Source organism: Lactuca serriola, chromosome 1 (assembly GCF_051521515.1).
Source record: "Lactuca serriola cultivar US96UC23 chromosome 1, Lser_US96UC23_V15, whole genome shotgun sequence".
Lineage (NCBI taxonomy): Eukaryota > Viridiplantae > Streptophyta > Magnoliopsida > Asterales > Asteraceae > Lactuca > Lactuca serriola.
Window position 1 is genome coordinate 20260913 of NC_136408.1, and position 22916 is coordinate 20283828.

The 22916-nt window shown below is 37.6% G+C and overlaps 1 protein-coding gene and 1 pseudogene across 2 annotated transcripts; both read left to right on the forward strand.

The window, feature by feature from the left end:
- Positions 1 to 3076: 3076 nt before the first annotated feature.
- On the forward strand, positions 3077 to 6460 carry LOC145067689 (purple acid phosphatase 2-like). Its single transcript, XM_079014786.1, has 8 exons — positions 3077 to 3375; positions 4097 to 4297; positions 4479 to 4590; positions 4674 to 4903; positions 5028 to 5166; positions 5237 to 5457; positions 5534 to 5655; positions 5913 to 6460. The coding sequence occupies exons 1-8, from the start codon at positions 3193 to 3195 to the stop codon at positions 6109 to 6111; spliced, it is 1407 nt and encodes a 468-aa protein (XP_078870912.1). The 5' UTR covers positions 3077 to 3192; the 3' UTR covers positions 6112 to 6460.
- Positions 6461 to 7825: 1365 nt separating this feature from the next.
- Positions 7826 to 15720, forward strand: LOC145067758 (purple acid phosphatase 2-like; annotated as a pseudogene). The gene is made up of 8 exons (XR_013688884.1): positions 7826 to 8294; positions 13561 to 13761; positions 13845 to 13956; positions 14051 to 14279; positions 14404 to 14542; positions 14603 to 14823; positions 14899 to 15020; positions 15312 to 15720. The product of XR_013688884.1 is annotated as a purple acid phosphatase 2-like (transcript).
- Positions 15721 to 22916: the final 7196 nt, after the last annotated feature.

A 22916-nucleotide genomic window follows, 5' to 3' on the forward strand; every position in this document is an offset into this window, starting at 1 on the left:
TGGGGTTAGGTAATGTATGGTTTACTACTATACTTGACTTGCTAGATAAATCTGCATGCAATCACAACGCTCAGCGGCTCAAGGTTGGTGTGAACATTTATTATGGAGCCTTGGCTACAACTTCTGCCATTCCAGCTCCTCCAAAGACCTACCACCACCACCACCAGTGCACGTACAAATGTCAAAGCAATGAGTAAAAGCTGTTGATACAATTAATTAAATACAGGGGTAATAAGGGAAAAATGGACTGGAAAACTTGGTGTAGCTAGTAATCCAGTAATGGCTTGCATGTTGCAGTTTTTCGGTAAATTAAATCAATTTGGGGTGGGGTGGGGGGATTGTATATACATGCCAGTCTCACAATTTGGTTCTGGTTTTTGACGGATTTGCATGCCCTGGTGGATGTACACCTGTTCAGTGTTGCTGTTGAGTGAAATTGGTGATCGAGTTGGAAAATCATCTGGTTGTTTTTCTCCTTTGAGGTTTGACGATTTTGCCCTTGCTGGTGCTATGAGAAGACATGAAGTCTTGATACTATTAATTCAGGTCTTAATCTGGTGTTGGTCCTGGTGTTTTTCTAGTTGTTTTGTGTGTTTGCTTAATCATTAATGGACTCTTTGTGTTCTTGGTCCATCTTTATATAATTTTTGCAGTTCAAAAAAAAGTTATTGAAAAAAATTGACATTTTTTATTTCATCTCCAAACTTCAATGGATCCTTATAATCTTTAGGTGACAGATTTCCTATTTTATTCCAGGATAGGCCGTTTCATTATGGGGTCAATTTCCACTGTTTTCGGGGTTTGGAATGAATATGGCTGAGGTTTTACCAGTGTTTTAAAAACCAGTTCGAACCGGCCGGTTGAACCGGTCGAACCGGAAACCGGAGGTCAGGACGGTTCAATTTGGACCGGTTTAATAATGATTTCCTGACCGGATTGAACCGGCCGGTTTTGGTAAAAAACCGGTTCAACCGGCTAAATTGAACTGGAATGGACCGGGTTGAACCGGACATTTTTGGATTTTTGTGTTTGTTTTGGGCTTTTTTGTTTGATTTTGACTTCTATAATGATTGTTTTTATATGTTGCATTCTATTTACATTTGTAATACTAAAAAGATGACAAGTTTTGTAATCAATGTATGCAGGATAATTAAAAACATATAAAAATATAGAACCGGTTTGACCATCCGGTTGAACCGGTTAAACCGGTTGAACCGGAAAACGTCCCCCGATCGATTCAATTAAAAAACCGGTTTTTAAAACATTGGGTTTTACCCTCGTTTAGTTTTCGAGAGTGGGGTCAGGAGCCCCATCCACAAATAGCCCACGACCCGAAAAATAATTACCTTATATTTAATTTTGAAGAGAAAAAAATATTAATTTTAAAGTAACCATTTAATAATATATGTTTTGTATTTAAGTAATTAGTATAATATATAAGGTTAAAAGAAATAATCGAGGGAAAAATATGATAAAGAATGTTGAATGGAGTAATCAGTAGATTCTGTGCCAAATAGGGTTAACGGGGGATTTGAAGGAAACGGGGTAGGAATAGGAGCGATCTTGAAATTTGAAGGCAAGGTCGGGGAAACAGTGAAATTCGAGATCTATGTCAAGGGTGGGGGAACATGGGAATTTGGGAGCAAGGATGGGGAGATTTATTTTGTTCCCTATTTGTTCCTGTTGACATCCCTAATCAGCTAATTTTCCCACCGATTAGTCTAGTTGTCTCCTTCCAAGTAACGATGACATGACTGGGGATGAATAGATATCGGGTCAACACCTACTTTACGTCTAAATCAGTGGCATAATAGGAATCTAAATAGTCGACTAAGATACACTCCGTGTCATTAACATATATGAGGCCAAAATCTTAACCGCCTTTCAAGTATTAGAATGCATAATCACCTCTTGTAGATCCTCTATGTAATATGGCATCATATCAACTGAGTGTGTGTTGCGTCCGACTTTTTACACACCATTGCATACATGAAACTCCCTATAGTTGGTACAAACTCTAGACATATACTCCATCTTCTCCTTGTGATAAGTAGAATTTCTCTACTAAGCCTATGGTATGGTTACGTTTAATTATATTTAAGATTGAACTTCAAGTTTGTGAAGTATATTAAAAAACAAACAAAAATGTACATTTTTTCTAACTTACATGAAAACCAATATGGAAAAAATGTTTTTTTTTTCTTTATTTTCTTTTTGTAAAAAAAAAAAGAATTAATTTGTTAAAACGGAAAAAACTTAAAAAAATGTATAAAACTAGGGGTGAAAAATTGGATAATTGTGTCGTGTTTATGTCTGACACAACACGACAAGACAATATTTTATGTGATAAGAACAGGACACGACATGATGTCGTGTTTTTTTAACTAACACGAAAACTAACAAATTAAAAAACAACAAACACGACAAATATAACATAATATAAGGCTGTTAGGTGTGGGCAATGCCCATGGGGGAGTTTTTTCTCGTTATGACGACACAAACACCGCCCCCTTCACCGTTTTTGCGTGTTATAAACCTGCCCGTTGCTTCCTCTTACCACCACAACATCCCATATTGCCCGTTTTCTTCTTTTTTCTTCTAAAAACGTCGGTGGGCGTTGCCCACACCAACTAATCTAACAATTAATTTGTTTAATTAATATTTAATGATACATAACATGACAAACACGAAAAACACGAAAAAAAAGTTACTAAATCGTATAAATTTTGTGTTGAATTTTGAACACAAAAATTCTAGGGATCGTAATGTTGGAATTTAGTCGTGACTCTTAACCTATATATATCTGAATGTTTTCGTTTTTAACCAATCAATTCAATAATTGATAAAGAGATAAATCAGAAACATATAAATAATACCTGATTTTAAGGATCAAATCTGGATTATATTTTTATCTGTTTAGATACTTCACGACTTCTACTGATGCATATGCTCCATAGCAAGGGAATATTCCTGACTTGGGTAATTTGACTAGAAGATGCACGTGTCCTCCACTTCATCAAGATAATCAATCAATAATTTTGCTTCTAAATTAAATCAACACAAACGAGTTTATCCACACACGCATACTAAAGTCAGCACTCGCACCCATTCCGTATATAAGAACAAGAAACAAAGGGGTTTGTTTAATTTCTGCTATCTGGATTCGAGGTTTATTGGGTGAAGCTAAGATCCATGGGTACGAACCGGGTCGGCGTTGGCTCCGTTTATCTACTAGCGTGTTTGATTTTAGGAGCTCTAAGATCATGCAATGGAGGGATCAGCAGTAGCTATGCCAGAAGCAACAGCATTAGTGCTGATATGCCGTTAAACAGCGATGTTTTTGCAGTTCCTCCTGGTTATAATTCTCCTCAACAGGTTTCTAATACTCTATCTGTGCATTCATATATCACATCAGTAGGTTTTGGTACCCTAAATTTGAGTTCTGATGATCTTATCATACATTTGCTTGGATTTGAAGTGGGTATTTTTGATGAAAATCATTGAAAATTTCAGTTGAGAAATTTTACTTATCACAAATTAATGTTAATCTCACCTGTGGTTTTGATGTTCTACACAACTTTCAAATGCAAAAAAGATTCCAATTTTAGTTTTGCAACTTTGAATATAAGATTCGTGATTCAGATCATACAATTTGGCTAGATTCGTTAAGCAAGCTATGAGATTCTCTTTCCAATTCATAGAATTGGTATAGTGATTCTTGATTTAATTCACCAATTTTCAAGTGTGTTTATTCATTTAAGTCCAACGTAATTATGAATTCTTTCCTTTATAATGTATAAGATTGTTCATTATAACAATTCCAATTTCATTTCAAAAAATCTACCTACTTATAGCAACGCTACATAAAAAAAACTATTTTCACAGCTACAATTCTGTAGATTTTTGAAAGTATATTTTCTTGATAAGAAAATGTTAAAAATACAATTCTATAATTGGTAGATTTTTCAAAATAAGAAGTGTAGTACTGTAGTAGAACGAAAAGAAAGTAGGATGCTATAATTAGTATGTTGTTCAAAATGTTAAAACTGCATTGCTATTTTTTGCATTTAAACCTTGTACCTAATTTTGAATGAAGGTTCACATAACACAAGGGGATCACGAAGGTAAAGGAGTGATTATTTCTTGGGTTACACCAGATGAACCTGGTTCAAGTGAAGTCATTTACTGGGCTGAAAATAGTGAGCTCAAAAAACACGCAGTAGGAACCGTTGTCACCTACAAGTACTACAACTACAGCTCACCGTACATCCATCACTGCACCATCAAGAACCTTGAAGTAAGCAAAGTCAATGCTTCTATGCTCTTATGTCTGCCACCTAGCAGGCCACTGTGTGATCAGTATGGGCCCACTCAGGGGTTGCTGGAAGAATAACCTTTTTGCAGAAACAAAACATGTTATCATAATTTACAATGATTAACAAAGTAGTCGTATTAACCTTATTATATAAAATTTGCAGTATGACACCAAGTACTTTTACGAAGTCGGAATTGGAAACGCCAAACGACAATTTTGGTTCATTACGCCACCTGAAGTGGGGCCCGATGTGCCTTATACTTTCGGTCTTATTGGTATAACATGAATTGAAATAATGCTGACTCATTGACCAGTTTGACCGAGATGGGACTTATTTGTTTCCGTTGTCTTTCAATAGGTGATCTTGGTCAAACATTTGACTCGAATCGGACTTTGACTCATTATGAGTCAAACCCGGCAAAAGGGAAAGCCGTGTTGTTTGTTGGAGACCTTTCATATGCGGATGCATACCCGTTGCATGATAATAACAGGTGGGATTCATGGGCAAGGTTTGTTGAAAGAAGTGTTGCTTACCAACCATGGATTTGGAGTGCTGGGAATCATGAAATCGATTTTCTTCCTGAATATGTAAAAAGTTTGATCCATTTGATTCTTATACATATAACCATTTCTATGTTAAGTCGTATTTCTTTCTATATTAAGTAAAAAGGAAAAAACACATTTATCATATGTCTTCATTTTGATTTTGCAGGGTGAGACAGAACCATTCAAGCCTTATACACACCGCTATTATGTACCATATAAATCATCCGGGAGCACATCTCCTCTTTGGTACTCAATCAAGAGGGCTTCAGCATACATAATTGTCATGTCTTCTTATTCAGCTTATGGTACGAATGTCACATGAATAAGGAGGGTATTTACGTATTTGTTATTGTAACATGTATTGTTGTTTTGTAGGAATGTACACACCACAGTATAAGTGGCTCATGAGTGAGCTACCAAAAGTGAACAGAAGTGAGACACCATGGCTTATTGTTGTTATGCATTGTCCATTATATAGCAGCTATGTGCATCATTACATGGAAGGTGAAACAATGAGAGTGATGTATGAACAATATTTTGTTCAGTACAAAGTTGATGTTGTCTTTTCGGGACACGTTCATGCATACGAACGAACTGTAAGCACTTGTTAAATTCTTTCTCACATTTACTATAAATCCAGAAAAAATTCATTACCTTGTTGATATGTTTCAGGGACGCGTATCGAATATTGCTTACAACATTGAAAACGGATTGTGCACTCCTAGAAATGACGGATTAGCCCCTGTTTACATAACCATTGGGGATGGAGGAAACCAAGAAGGATTACTCTATGAGTACGTTGCTTAAAATATGTGTGCCCTTGTTAATGTTATATGGGGACTTGAGTGGACTAAACAAGTTTTTTAGGGATAGTTTCGATGATAAGGAGGGCGTTTACGTCTTTTATACTAGGGAGAGATCAAGAATGAGTCCATGTCCCACTTTTGTTTCACCTTTTTAGATGGGACAAAAACTTGCAGTCTAAATCCTAGTCTAATGCATGTCAAACAATACAGTACAGCCTGTTGATTTGATAATTTTTTTTGTGCAGAATGGTTGATCCACAACCAAGGTATTCAGCATATAGGGAACCGAGTTATGGGCATGGGATATTTGATATCAAGAACAAGACTCATGCATATTTTGCATGGCATCGTAATCAAGATGGATATGCTGTTGAAGGAGACTCTTTATGGTTTGAGAATCTATACTGGAAATCATCACAGGATTCATTGTCTACATCATTTTGAGTGGAACTTCAAGATCATAACTTTGAAATCCACAAATGAATACGTTCATACGAATTGTCATATGATGTTTGTAATAATGGTAAATGTTAATTGTTATGGTTATGATCATGGTATTGACAAAAAGTATGTTATAAAATGAGTCGTTCATACGAATTGTCAATTGTTGTTTGTAATAACTCTCCAAGCCACCTCCAAATCATGGTCGTAGTTTAACACTGCAGCCTACCCCCATATCTTTCTTCAAATCAATCTCACCTTTATAGCTTTTCTTTCTTTGTTAGAGATTAAATTCAAAGCTTGTAAAGTTTTTCATTCACGCAATGACATGAAAATAATTTGGTTTGCAAAATGTTTACGCAGGAATTAGAATCTGTCAATGAATTGAAATCTGTTAGGAATTGTAATCCAATTCCGAATGACATTGGTTGGCATGAAGTGGAATTGGAATCCAGTTCCATATTTTGCTTGGTTGGAAGAAAATGGAATTGGAACGAAGTAAAATGACATAACTACCCTTCTTATTTTTGCTTAATTTTACTTTGTTTTATAAGTTATATGTGGTGGTGGCGGAGATGGCAGGTGTAGTGGTGGTGGTAGCAGGTGGCGGTGGGGGTTGTGGTGGTTATGGACTGTAGCGTAGCGTTATGGCGGTGGTGGTGGTGCTTGGTGACAATGATGGTGGTGGTGGTGGTGATAGGTGATAGTTGTGGCTGTGGTGGCGGTGCCGGCGGCGGCTGGTGCAGCAGCGGTGGTGGTGATGACGGTGGTGGCGGTAGCGACAACGATGGCGGATGGCGGGTGGTGGTGGCGGTGGTAGGTGGTGGCGGCGATAGTGGAGATGGCGGTTGGTGGTAGGTGTGACATTAGTGGTGGGTGTTAGGGAGGAGGGAGTCGTTCCCTTCCAACCCTTTGAACCCATTGTCACATCAATTTTTGTTTCTTCCTTTTCTTCATATTTCTCAACCCACAGCACACGAAAATCCTATTTCTCTCAACCTATTCAACCCATTAAATTAAAAAAAAAGTACAAAACAATTAAGGTATAAGTTTTAAAATACATGGTACAAGAGAAAATGAGAGAGATGATAAAGTGGGTTACTGAAACCAATTAACGAACCCGTTGAAGCGGGAGTGGTACCGCCGGTGACTTTATTGCTAATTACGATTTTACATTTGATTGTTTTGTATTTTTTTTAATTGAATGGGTTGAGTGGGTTTAAAAAAGATAGGATTTCCGTATGTTGTGGGTTGGGAAAGATGAAGAAAAATAAAAGAGAAAAAATGATGTGACATTGGGTTCAGTGGGTTGGGAGGGAATGACTCCCTCCTCTCTTAGTAGTGATGGTGGTAGAGGTTAATATTGTAATCTTGCACTTTTCCTCATGAATTGGAATTAATTCCAGCCAAACTTTGAAGGAATTTATTTTCATTCATTTGGTGGAAAAAAATTTCATTTATGAATCCGATTTCATTTCAAAAAGTTGAATCAAAGATTGGAATGTGATGGAATTGAGTCCAATTCCCCAAATTCTATTACATTCCAGCGAACCAAACAACTCATAAGTTACGCTATAAAGTTGTGACAACCTTGGCATTTAGTACGTTTTGAATTTTAGGTTTTAATTTAATACCTTTTAAATTTTAAGATATAATTTAGCACGTTTTGAACTACAGAGAACTAGAAAACACGAAAAATTCATATATATGTCTCAATGATAGATAGTACTCCACGACTTCTAAAGTTCTACATGCATTTGTTTCATAGCAATTGAATACTCTGGACTTGGATTATTGTCTTATTGAGCAGAAGCTGCACGTGTCCCCCACTTCACCTCATGGAGCCAATTTGATTCAACGTCAAGATAATGATATTTTTGCTTCTAAAACAGGCCAAATGAGTTTATCCAAACACGCACACCAAGGTGAACACTCGCAACCCGCCACTATGTATATAAGAACAAGAAACAAGGAGTTAATTTGCTTAATTTCTGCTATTTGGATTGGGTATGAATTGGGTCAGCGTTGGATCCGTTTATCTATTAGTGGGTTTGATTTTGGGAGCTCTAAGATCATGCAATGGAGGAATCAGCAGTAGCTATGCCAGAAGCAACGATATTAGTGCTGATATGCCATTAAACAGCGATGTTTTTGCAGTTCCTTCTGGTTATAATTCTCCTCAGCAGGTATCTATTAATCTTCTTTTTGGTTATATAGATCCATACATGCACACATAATCACATAATGTTAGACGATATATCTTTGTGTATATTTGTATTTATCTACCATGCATGTATTTCTCATTACCATGTATATGAGTATATCTCTCGTTATAGTTGTCTATTTATTGAATGCAATGGGACACTTCAGCAAATTACGTACCAGGTTGGGTTGAGATCCATTAAATGAAACGGATCAACCCATCTAACCCGTTCAATTAAATGTGTTGGGTGGAGGTTGAAATTTCAAACCTGTTTACAACCCGTCAACATGTTTAAAATTTTTAAATACTTTTTGTTTTTTATTTAGTTAATATTATTGTTTAATTGATGATTATTTTTAATTTCTCAAAAAATGTGGGTCAGTACGAGTTGGTGAAAATGAAAGTCAAGTTGCGTAGAATTTAGAAATTAAATAATTATAATATTTTATGGTTGTAAATGTTGGTTATTTTCATAACCAAAACGTAAAACGCGGAAGCATAATATGAAGATCTTTAATCTCGAATCTAATTAAAAAAAAACTTAAACATGAAAGAATGATTACATACCTTGTTCCATTGAGATTTTAGGATCTAGAGACTAGGAAGAGCTTTCCAGTTGATCTCAAGAGTTCTCTCTAAAATCCCCCAGCAATGAACCATACGAATTTCTAAGTGTATTTTCGTGTGTTTTGATTTGCTCTTCATCACATGTATTTATAGATGGATATAAACCCTAATGTGAGAGATAGAAGGGATCTTGAGTCAAACCGGAAACTCAACCCACATGGTAAGTAAATATTCTATAAATCGGTCCATCAACAATTTATATTCTTACCATAATAAATTGATTTCATGATAACATTACATATATATGAAGTGGTCCATAATTATCTAACAATCTCCCACCGGACCACAAATATATAAATGTACATATAACCGTATAAGCGCTTTAATGAATGCTATCATAACATTGGTACCCTTAAACAATCTTGTCCACTAATCATAATAGTATAGGATCAAAGCGGTCTTCGTTACAATTTACGTAACTAAACCTATCAATGGTCACATATACATATATAACCAACGACATTGATTAAACATGAAGTGTGGTTTTAAAATCTAAATAGATTTCCAACGAGTTCCTTTTTAACTTGAAGTGAGATCAAACTTCAAATAAGTGCAACTAATAATGGAATTAACCGAATTCTTAATTCTGTACAGAAAAACATAACTGTTGTTAAACAAAACATAAAGCACCATAAAACTCCCACTAAAACCAAATATCACACCAATGTGTGTAGTATGCTCATGAAAGACCTAGGGAGGTAATCCCTTTATGAGCGGATCCACTTTTATGGAGTTTGTTCATATCTGCTATATATATTTCCATTTTGCACTATTGTATTAACAGAAGGAAACTTGATGTCAATATGCTTTGACTTAATAGAACTTCTGTTATTAGAATATAACCTGGCTGACTTATTATCACAACTTTAGTGGTCTTTCAATACCAATAATGTGTAGCCTCATGACAAATTTCCGCAACCATATTCCATGCTACAAATTATGCTGCCATTATGGAAGAAGCTACCTAAGTCTATTCCATGAAATTGCTCATCATGCTAAAATGTAAAAGTATCATGATATGGATTAGTAACCATTTTGGCATCTAATAAATCATAGTCTTAATAAAAATGGTCTCCAAAACATCTGAATTTCCTATAGTTGAGCATATGGCCTTTTGTTATATATAGATATATCAAAATCCATTTGGTTGCTTTCTTATGATCCAAACTTGAGCTGCGTAGATATCTGCCCAAGACCAGAAAGATAAATTTACTCCCACTTAATTTGTGATACACAAAATCATCTATTGTATTTACCTCAAAACCAAAAGAGATAATAAATTGATGAAAAATGTGGTACCACGTATAGGATATCCAAAGTTGAGGTTGTTGAGTTTGTGTATTATGAATAGGAGATTGAATAACATTGTTGATCACTGATTCATAATCTGCATACTGCCGAAAGCATTAATAGGAATCAAGATTGATTCCTCCTTAAGGTCAATGTTTTAACCTTGTTTCTCCCCCAAACTCAACATCCTCAAAGAATGTTGCTCTATCCAAAATGAATGGTCAATATCCATGCAATTGAGAACTAACATAATGTCCTCATTGCATTCCTTAAAGTTGATCTCATTGAGTAAGAATCATAAATGTGATCAATGTTAATAGGTATAATACCATAATTCAAATTTTTTTTTGAGAATATAGGCAAATCTACTTTTATGCTCATTAATCCATAAACCGTAATCAATAATTTCAATTTATGACATCTTTACAAGGTATCAACACAACATTAATATCAAATCTTTAGACAGTAATACTAACTTGCAAGAGATATCCTTATTTTAGAGATAAACATTGACAATAAATCATGTCAATTAACAAGCCCCTCTTTGGATTGACTTATTAATCACATGAAACAAAAAAATTGTTACATGTTTATCACCACATATGTGTTTATTCGACCAAATATTAGTCTACCTTTGGGTCGACTAATATCCGCATTAATAAACACATAAACTATAAAATTTTGATAATAAGAATTGACAATATATCATGTCAATTAATAAGCCCCTCTTTGGATTGACTTGTTAATGACATGTAACCTAAAAAATTGTCACATATTTAATATCAAACATGTGTTTATCCGACCAAATATTAACCTACCTTTGGGTCGATTAATATCCGCATTAATAAACACAAACCATAAAATTTAAGTTCTCTGTAATTAATTTTCACAAAAGAGACCACTTTGGCGGTATATTGTGTCAATTAATTTACTCTGAAAATAAATAAACATGTCATAATTGTAGTTTACTGACAATTAACCTGAAATATATTGAATGTGTCTACCTTTAGGTCGAACATAGTTCAGATAAACAATATCATAAAATCTTTAATGTAATTACAACCAAATTGATTAAAATAATAGAAATTATTTTGGTAAAATTATCGTGATTGTTAATATATTAGGTAGCCCAAAACCAAAGCATATAATGCATAAGGATAATTCTACTCCAAGAATACTTTACTATAATAAAGTCTAAAAGCTTAATTTGAAACCATAATTATGCTATTAACGAAACGGCAAAGCAATAACATATTGCTTGAAACTTGGAGCTGAAAAATTAGCATTACTTAATCACGTACAAAATCTCAAAAGTATTGTAAAATGCACAAACTTATAAGAAAATTAATCTAATCCAGAATATGAAGCAGGTGTGATACTAAAACACCCATTATGCTATTTGATTAGTTTTCTAGAACCCAAAATTTGATATAATCTCTTGTTTTAAATTGAATTCATATGTGATATAACATATTCACGTGAGTGGTTGTATAGTCCCAAAAAAATTCCGATGTCCAAACATTAACCTCATAGGGTCTAAAGAAAGTTATTGACGCTTAAAATTAAAAGTCCTTAAAAATGAGTTGTGCCATCTTTCACCCAAATTATACATAACACGTGTAAAACTTAAACTTATAATAATGCAATACAATAATGATACATGCATATCCATAGGTCCCCAAAATAAAATAGAATTGATATACATGTGATCATTTCCTAAATAAAACATAAGGTTATTGATTTATTTCTTGTCAAATTGATTTGCAAAAAATCCATATAAATTATACATATTTGAATTGACCCCATCATAAATTAAACATGTAATCTCATTAAAAACTAAAAGACATAAGAAAAAATATCATTGAAATCATAAATACATGTAAAGATTTCAAACTAAAAACATGTGTTTTAAATTAAACCTAATGGAGTCATTCACAGAGGACAAAAGTCATATAAAACAAAATGTATACAATTCGCATCACATACTTTAGTAAAGAAAAAAAAACAACAATACGTGTTTTTAGAAAAATATACACATGTCCTTCTTCCAAGTGATCAACAAAAAACCTTCATCTCATTTTTTTTCTTTGGCGTCATGGACAAAAATGCACATAAAAGGGAAGATCGACGCCAATGGAAGAAACGGGTATCTTTAATTCAAAAAGCAATTTTATAAATTTCTAATAACATATTCGAGTAGGCTCTGATACCAATTGTTGGTTATTTTCATAACCAAAACGTAAAACGCGGAAACATAATATGAAGATCTTTAATCTCGAATCTAATTAAAAGAAAACTTAAACATGAAAGAATGATTACATACCTTGTTCCATTGAGATTTTAGAATCTAGAGACTAGGAAGAGCTTTCCAATTGATCTCAAGAGTTCTCTCTAAAATCCCCCAGCAATGAACCATACGAATTTCTAAGTGTATTTTCGTGTATTTTGATTTGCTCTTCATCACATGTATTTATAGATGGATATAAACCCTAATGTGAGAGATAGAAGGGATCTTGAGGATCTTGAGTCAAACCGGAAACTCAACCCACATGGTAAGTAAATATTCTATAAATCGGTCTATCAACAATTTATATTCTTACCATAATAAATTGATTTCATGATAATATTACATAGTAAATATTTTTAAATACTTTTTGTTTTTTATTTAGTTAATATTATTGTTTAATTGATGATTATTTTTAATTTCTCAAAAAATGTGGGTCAGTACGAGTTGGTGAAAATGAAAGTCAAGTTGCGTAGAATTTAGAAATTAAATAATTATAATATTTTATGGTTGTAAACACTTGATTTGTGTTTGTGTTATGAACTTATGAACATATACACTTATGGTTGTATTATTTTCAAGCTTGAACAATTATCAGATTTGGACTGTTTTTTAAGAGGATTTTGTTTTGATGTGTGATTACTAGAAGTAATTTGTAACCTTTACTTTCCGGAAGGGTTAAATGCAAAAAATTAGCAACATACTCTCATTGATTAGCTTATTCTAACATCTTAATTTCGTTTTAACAAAATATACCAAATTCTTGCAACGTCGTTAACATCAAAATCAGTTCTCACTCTTAAAATCTATAGAATTTTGAAAGTATAATGTCTTAATAACTAATAAATAAAAGTGCAATGTTATAATTGGTAGATTTTTCAATATATAACGCGCTAATAAGAAAAAGATTTCAAAGTTGTATTATGTAATAGAAAGAAATGAAAGTAAGATGCTATGATGCACAAATAAGTAAAATTACATAGCCATGTCATGCATTTAAACCTTCTAGCTAATCATGATTTCTGAAGAAATGTCAGTTTGCATGAAGGTTCACATAACACAAGGGGATCACGAAGGTAAAGGAGTGATTATTTCTTGGGTTACACCAGATGAACCTGGTTCAAGTGAAGTCATTTACTGGGCTGAAAATAGTGAGCTCAAAAAGCATGCAGTAGGAAGCGTTGTCACCTACAAGTACTACAATTACAGCTCACCTTACATCCATCACTGCACTATCAATAATCTCGAAGTAAGCAAAATCAATACTTTAACTAAAATCTGCAGTGATTAACAAAGTGGTCATATTAACCTTTTTTTATACAAAATTTGCAGTATGACACCAGGTACTTGTACAAGGTTGGGATAGGAAATGCCACACGACAATTCTGGTTCACCACGCCGCCTAAAGTGGGCCCTGATGTGCCATATACTTTCGGTCTTATTGGTATTGCAACAATTGAATTCGTGTTGATTCATTGACTCATTTGACCGAGATGTTATTTGGTGGACTTATGTCGTCTTTTGGTGTGCTTCAACAGGTGATCTTGGTCAAACGTTTGACTCGAATCGGACTTTGACTCATTATGAGTGAAACCCGGCAAAAGGGAAAGCCGTGTTGTTTGTTGGAGACCTTTCTTATGCGGATGCATACCCGTTGCATGATAATAACAGGTGGGATTCATGGGCAAGATTTGTTGAAAGAAGTGTTGCTTACCAACCATGGATTTGGAGTGCTGGGAATCATGAAATCATTTTCTTCCTGAATATGTAAGAAGTTTGTTCCATTTGATTCTTATACATATAACCATTTCTATGTTAAATCGTATTTCTTTCTATATTAAGTAAAAAGAAAAAAAAACATTTATAATATGTCTTCATTTTGATTTTGTAGGGTGAGACAGAGCCATTTAAGCCTTATACACACCGGTATTATGTACCATATAAATCATCCGGGAGCACATCTCCTCTTTGGTACTCAATCAAGAGAGCTTCAGCATACATAATTGTCATGTCTTCTTATTCAGCTTATGGTACTGAATAAGGAGGGTATTTACGTCTTTCTTATAGTAACATGTATTATTGTTTTGTAGGAATGTACACACCTCAGTATAAGTGGGTCATGAGTGAGCTACCAAAAGTGAACAGAAGTGAGACACCATGGCTTATTGTTGTTATGCATTGTCCGTTATACAGTAGCTATGTGCATCATTACATGGAAGGTGAAACAATGAGAGTGATGTATGAACAATATTTTGTTCAGTACAAAGTTGATGTTGTCTTTTCGGGACACATTCATGCCTATGAACGAACTGTAAGAAGTTGTTACATTCCTACACTTTTTCCATAAATCAAGCAAAAAAATTGTTTACCTCTTTAATATTTTCAGGAACGCGTATCGAATATTGCTTACAACATTGAAAACAGATTGTGCACTCCTAGAAAAGACAGATTTGCCCCTGTTTACATAACCATCGGAGATGGAGGAAACCAAGAAGGATTACTCTACGAGTATGTTGCTCAAAATATCTGACTTGAGTGGAGTACACAAGCTTTCTAGGGCTAGTTCCGATGACAAGGAGGGCATTTATGTCTTTTTTTTTTTTTTTTTTACCAGGGAGAGATCAAGAATGAGTCCATGTCTTATTTTTGCTCTACCTTTTTCGGTTTGACAAAAACTTGGAGTTTTTTTTTTTTCAAGTGTCAATCCTAGGCTAATGCATTTCAAACACAGAACAACCTGTTGTTGTCATGTTCCCGGGACTTAATATTCTAAAGATATTTGATAATTATTTGGTACAGAATGATTGATCCGCAGCCAGGGTATTCAGCATATCGGGAACCGAGCTATGGGCATGGGATTTTTGAGATCAATAACAAGACTCATGCATACTTTAGGTGGCATCGTAATCAAGATGGATATGCTGTTGAAGGAGACTCCTTACGTTTTGAAAATTTATATTGGAAAGCATCACAAGATTCCTTGGCAACATCGTTCTGAGGTGGAACTTCAAGATCATAACTCTGAAATCCACAAATGAATACTTTTGTCTTTCGTTGGAATCGTCATATGTTGTTTTTAATAAATTAACGTGTGTGTTATAAAATGAGTCGTTAGGTTGATCTCATCAATGTTCATGTTAAACATTATATGGAGAAACGACGACTGAAGTCACAAATCTACAACTTAATATTTCATTTGGATTTATTTTGTAATTTTCCACATCAAGCATCATCATATAATTTTCACACAAACATGTCGAGATTTGAAGAGGAATACTTAAAATATGGCATAAATGATTCTAAGGCCAGAGGAAATGTGCCACGTATGGTGCACTATTACTTCAGCTTTTTGTCTGCTGAATTTTGCCGAACACCATCTTCCCCATGCGATGGGTTAACCTACAATTTTTTCTATTTAAACAACTAAATTTTATAAAAAATAGATTTTATCAATTGAATGGAAAATTACACCGGTAAAAACATAAGAAAAACATTATAAACTATTTAAAACACGAGTACACGACTTAGAACATGACTTAAAACATAAGAAAAACATAATGAAACACGTGTAAAATTTTATTAATCGGAGGGTTTGAGAGAAGTAATTGTTTTTACAATTTTAATAATTGGAGGGTTTGAAAGAAGTAATTGTCTAATTGAAAATTTGAAGGCTAGAGTGTGATAAGAAATGGAGGTAATGTTAGTATGTATAGTGGTTAAGAAAAGGTTAAAATAAATGATTTTTTTTGGGTAAAAAACACATTTATTTAACACAAAACTCTTTCTCTCTCCTCATCAAGCTGTTGCCGAAGAGGTTGTCGTTGTTGAGCTTGTCGACACTGTGGGGAGGTGTTTGTTATTGTAACATGTGTTTTCTTGGATGAATCGAATTAGGGTTTCAGAGGGTCAAAATGTTAGATTTTGGAGAAAAAGGGGTCCTCACAACGTGAGGAGGGCCGCATGAAGATTCCATCCGGGACTGAGCTCACGACGTGAGGATCGCTGCAACCCAAGCCCGTGAAGTTTTAGGGTTTCCCACGTATTTAAGCCCCCTTAACTCGGTTTTAGGGTTCATTTCTCAGCCTCCATCTTCCCCTAACTTAGAAAAACCCTAAACCTAATCCATCTTGGTGATTTTGGATCCATTTTAGTGTTTTGGTGGCTAGAAGAAGAAGAAGACGTTCTAGAGTGCTGGTTTAGCAAGAAGGCTTTATTATCATGTAACACCCAGAATTAGAAAGACCAAGAAACGAAAGGAAAACCCTAAGTTAAAAGAGTTAACTCGTCGAGTCCAGGAAGGAACTCGACGAGTCGGAACGGGATCCGGGTCCTAGATTAAGTAACCGACTCGGCGAGTCGGCGAGAGGACTCGGCGAGTCTGGTCTGAAGAGAAAACCCTAAATCCGGGACTTTGTGCCCTATTTAAACGTCTCATTCTCTTCCCTAGGGTTCCTTTACAGCCCCTCTCACCTAGAACACCAAACCCTAGCCACCTATCCGTTTTTGGAGCAAGATCTAGCCTTGGAGAAGTAATTTGCAAGCTTTGAAGAAGAAGAAGAAGGAGAAGGAGTTGGGAGGTCCTAGGGAGAAGCTTGTTGGTCCAGGATTAGCTTCTCAACCTCATCATTTCTAGTAATAAATCTCTCACCTTGGTTATGAGATTTGGGGCTTTTATGCCATGTTTAAGAACCAATTTGAGTTAGAAGCCCAGATCTGAAGTTGCTACTTCAGATCTAAGCATATCTTGGCCTAGAGAAGCATAAAGTAACTGTCCTTGGGTTGATTGTAGAGCCTCTTTGTCTTCAACCCTAGTTTATAGTGATTTAAGCCTAGATCTCTTTATCTACACGTAAAGTTTGCCACTTTACGGAAGGAATAGGCCTTTGAAGAGTGGATCCACAGTTTGGAGTCCAAGCATGACTCAAATAGCCTCTGCATGTATGAAGGACTGAATAGACTCGACGAGTCCTTCGAGTGGATTCGGCGAGTTGTATGGAGATGGGCAGGAACTCGACGAGTTGGATGCACAACTCGGCGAGTCTGTTGAAGATTGCTTAGGACTCGACGAGTCTGGTCGCAGAACCCCAAACCCTTCTAGTTAAGACTCAGACCAGTGAGTTGAGTGGAGACTCAGTGAGTTGGACAGGACATAACTCAGAAATCAGTAGACTCGGCAAGTCATGGGCTGACTCGGCGAGTCGAGTCGCGAAGGAGAGGGCTTTTGAGCTTATGAACTCGGCGTGTCAGTAGGCTAACTCGGCGAGTAGGGTAAACCTGGAAGGTTGACTTAGACCAGGACTTTGACTATGACCAGAGTTGACTTAGTTTGACTGTTGAAGGGCAGTTTGGGACTAAGTGTTATATTTGGTATTAGTAGATCGGGGAGTCATTGGGTAGCAGTGCGGGAGTTGTCAGATAGCAGACAGCAGGGTATCAGCAAGAACTCCAGCAGTGCAGGTGAGTTTCCTTCCAGTAGGAACGGGTCTAAGGCCATAATGCCGACCCGTTTAGTTAGTAGTAGTTTTCGGACTTCGGTCCGATGCAGTAGTTAGTATGTTTGATGCCTTCGTGGCTCATACAGGATTTATGTGTTATGTGTTCATGCTAGATGATATGTTATGATATGCTATGTTCAGTTAGAGTCGGACTTCGGTCCGATGCATTCAGATCCGGACTTCGGTTCAATGCAGGGGACAAGGTCCCAGTTAGATCCGGGCTTCGGTCCGATGCAGGGGGCAAGGCCCCGGTTAGTCCGGACTTCGGTCCGATGCAGGGGACAAGGTCCCAGTTAGATCCGGGCTTCGGTCCGATGCAGGGGGCAAGGCCCCAATTAGTCCGGACTTCGGTCCGATGCAGGGTCAAGGTCCCAGTCAGTTTCCAGACTTCGGTCCGATGCAGGGGGCAAGCCCCAGTTAGTCCGGACCTCGGTACGATGTAGTGGGCAAGGCCCAATATGTGCTTATATGTTTGTATGGTATGTGGTAGTCTGGGGGAGCTCACTAAGCTTCATGCTTACGGTTTCAGTTTTTGGTTTCAGGTACTCAGTTTTCAAAAGAGGAGCTCAGAGAGGTTGAAGTGCACACACCATAGCCAGTTAGCCTGGGATGTTTTACTCTGATAATAAGTTATGTTTGAAATTAATACTATGAAATTATGTTATGACTTATGATACGATTTTTATAAATGTGGTTTTAGTAATGTTTTAAAAGAAATTTTTAGTCGTGAAAATTGGGTCGTTACAACTTGGTATCAGAGCCTTGGTTTGAGGGATTCAGATACACTTCGGGTGTGTCTGAACTCAAACTAAGGAAACGGTAAAAGGTTTTCAAAAGAATAACATTTTCGAAAAGAATTTTTGAGAAAAGAAAAGAGTTTTAGAAAAAGCGAAAAGAATTTTTTTTAGAAAGAAAAGAACTTTGAAAAGAGAAAAAGGGTGTGGTACATGCAATCAGCCGAGCTCAAGTAAGTACTCCCAAATTACCCATACAAGTTTATGTTATCAGTTTTAGTTTCAGTTCCAGATCAGTTCAATTTCAGTTTCAGTAGAATAGCATGCTAGTATAGGACTAAGGATCTAGGAGGATGCCTTATGTGCATGCTTTATGTGTTTCAACTTGATAAGAATTGCATGCTAAGTATTGAGTAGAGAGTAGTAGGATAGCCTGTGTAGGTTATGCCTGATAGTATGAGCTTAGCATTGTATGCTAGTACAGTTTCTTGTTATGAGAATAGTTTTTCATGGGTATGTTTCCTTTATCCGAATGCTGCTTGCTTTGTGCTTTGTGGGAGGCCATTAGGTGAATACATCACGTCATATGTGGTCAGGGTTGAATAATCTCAGAGTGCCAGATTTGACCCTATTGCACAGCTCTCGTCTGAGTCTAACCGTTTTAGGGACGAGTCTTTTACTCGAAGGATTATTCGAGCCTCATTGCATGTGATGGTATTCAGGTGGTGGCTAATTGGCATTACAAGGAGGCCTTCAGCAGCTGAGGACTGGTTTGGGCGGAGTTAGAGATTCCCTAGGGCAAGCCTAGGAAGGTAGTAGCGGAGATCAGTAGCAGTAGAGTGACTTGGTGGAGTTGAGGTAACTCTTGAGGAAAGTACGTATAGATGTGGAAGGTAGTATGGGCCCGTACTACTGAAAGAAGAGGATCCGTACTCGAATCAAGAGGGGCCGAGGCAAGACCAGGGAACTTGTAGAGTGTGTGAGAGATCTCTCGGCAGCGGTGTGTATACTGATCAGGAAGTGTTATATTTTCAGCATGGTGACGTTGCACGAGTTACCAGTTAGCAGTTCAGGTACCGGGGAGGGATCTTGCTCGGGCTCTTGAGCCGGGCAGCTTGATGATCAGATGAGGGATTTCATTTCCGCAGAGATATTGCGCAATGTCATTGATCAGACTCCAGTGATTTTCGGTTCGGTTAGAGAGGCCATCGTGGAGCTTATGGACAGTCATCTTGAGGCCTTTAGGGCCGGGATAGTTTCAGGACAGATTTGGGCTCGTCTAGAGCCCGATTCTTATGGAGTTCAGGGACCCATCAGGGAGGGAGATCCCTTTTCTAGCTTTTTCCATCAGGGGATAGGAGTGAGTGGGGCACCCTGTCTCCAAGAGAGACCTCTGCATGATTGGATAGTTGAGGAGGTTTCACGAGCCATTCGCGGGGAGCTGCCCGACATGGTCGTGAGGATCACTGATAGGTTGACCGCGAAGCTCCAGGATCAGACAGCGGTTGTTCAGACGACAGATGGGGTCGACGAGGTAAGGCAGGAGTGAGAGACGGACAGGGAGTCGAAAAGGAAGAGGAAAACGGATGAGACACAGGTAGCCATAGGTTCGGGCAAGAGGCCCAAGGGGTCGGATTTGAGATTGAGGGACTATCAGAGCCGCAGTCGATGCGGGAAGTGTGGTAGGACGCACAAGGGTGCGTGCAAGCGTAGAAGTGGTGGCGATGCTGGATGTTTCAAATGCGGCTATATTGGTCATATTAGCAGAGATTGTACTGTTACCATCGCCCAGGAACTTGACCCGATATGTTTCCATTGCAGTCGGTGGGGGTAGCTGTAGCATTCACTAGCAGTCATATAGTAGTAGAGTGTTGTAAGTCTACGGGGGTAGCCATAGCATTCACTAGCAGCCAGATAGTATTAGAGAGTGTAAGTCTGCGGGTTTAGCTTTAGCATTTATCAGGTGGTAGGCAGCATGAGTGCGTTGTTTGGACACGGGGGAAGCGGTAGTACCCACCAGTTCGGGTGCAGCAGTGAGGGTATGGGAATCCACGGGTTAGATTTCGGATTTCCTAAATGGTTCAGTTATGGTTAAGCCGACGATTTGACAGTCGGATCGTCACCATAGTTATGAGACCGGGGAAGCAGTGGACCGCTTGGGTTCGTGTATGTTAAGGGCTACCGTTAGTCTGGGAGCCATCATTTTTTTTAGTCGTGGAATTGATGGTGTTAGGATGTGACGTTTGGACCTGATCGGTGGATCGGGAGGTTGTTAGAGCCACAGTGACAGGATAACTAGTGGAAACTAGTTCCAGAGAAAGATTTCGTTCAGAAGTCATGGGAGCGACTAAGTAAGGAGTCCTTAGACTCCACAATTGAGTTGGAACTCGGTGTTGCAGATAACCGGAATATGATTGGAGACCAGGAAGATCTTGAGATATTTTGGGAAGTAGCCATATGGCAGTTCAGTGTTTCAGTCAGTTCAGTGTTCCAGGCAGTTCAGTGTTTCATGCAGTTCAGTGTTTCATGCAGTTCAGTGTTTTAGTCATTTCAGTGTTCCGGGCGGTTCAGTGTTTCAGGGAGTTCAGTGTTTCATGCAGTTCAGTGTTTCAGTCAGTTCAATGTTGCAGGCAGTTCAGTGTTTCAGGCAGTTTAGTGTTTCATGCAGTTCAGTGTTTCAGGCAGTTCAGTGTTTCGGTTAGTTGCAGTGTGATGGTCAGTATTAATTTTGTCTTGGGTTGCAAGTGCAGGCAGATTAGTTGGACCAGGGTGGTCTCAGTGCATTCGGTAGGGGATGAGGGGCAACATAATTTTCAGTCAGTGTTAGTAATGATGAGGGAAGTATGGTAGAGGCAGCAAGTTGATCGAGGGTGCTACGCCTCTCACAGGTGGGTTGGATAATCTCAGAGGGGAGGGTTTTGACCTTGTTGCGCAGCTCTCGTATGAGTCTTAATCGTTGCAGGGATGAACCTTTTACTCGAAGGATTATCTGATCCGTTCGCTGTGACGGGTGCTCAGCACCAAGTTATAGCAGTAAGAAGCATTCAGTATGTACCGGCAATAGTGACCAACACTGGGGAATGGCTGGAGTGATGGACATCGTGAAGGGTACGGTCCTTCACAGGGATAGGGGAGGTAGTTGGTTATGGAATGTTGACTTGGGGAGGCTAGAGAACGCACAAGGAAAAAAGGGGGTGGACCCGAGAATACTAACTGAAGGATTAATGATAGTCAGAATGACTGGGCGGAAGGCCAGCGGAGGTAGTCAGTGGGTGTTAGTTTTTTTTCAAGCAGAGTGTTGAAAGCAGTTGCAGGGCGATTGGCCGTAGAGAAACTTCGAGGACGAAGTTTAGTTTAAGTGGGGGAGAGTTGTAACACCCATAATTAGAAAGACCAAGAAAGGAAAGGAAAACCCTAAGTCAAAAGAGTTAACTCGTCGAGTCCAGGAAGGAATTTGACGAGTCGGAGCGGGATCCGGGTCCTAGATTAAGTAACCGAATCGGCGAGTCGGCGAGAGGACTCAGCGAGTCTGGTCTGAAGATAAAACCCTAAATCTGGGACATTGTGCCCTATTTGAACGTCTCATTCTCTTCCCTAGGGTTCCTTTACAGGCCCTCTCACCCAGAACACCAAACCCTAGCCACCATATTCGTTTTTGGAGCAAGATCTAGCTTTGGAGAAGTAATTTGCAAGCTTTGAAGAAGAAGAAGAAGGAGAAGGAGTTGGGAGGTCCTAGAGAGAAGCTTGTTGGTCTAGGATTAGCTTCTCAACCTCATCATTTCTGGTAATAAATCTCTCACCTTGGTTATGAGATTTGGGGCTTTTATGCCATGTTTAAGAACCAATTCGAGTTAGAAGCCCAAATCTGAAGTTTCTACTTCAGATCTAAGCATATCTTGGCCAAGAGAAGCATAAAGTAACTGTCCTTGGGTTGATTGTAGAGCCTCTTTGTCTTAAACCCTAGTTTATAGTAATTTAAGCCTAGATCTCTTTATCTACACGTAAAGTTTGCCACTTTACGGAAGGAATAGGCCTTTGAGGAGTGGATCCACAGTTTGAAGTCCAAGCATGACTCAAATAGCCTCTACATGTATGAAGGACTGAATAGATTCGGCGAGTCCTTCGAGTGGACTCGGCGAGTTGTATGGAGATGGGCAGGAACTCGACGAGTTGGA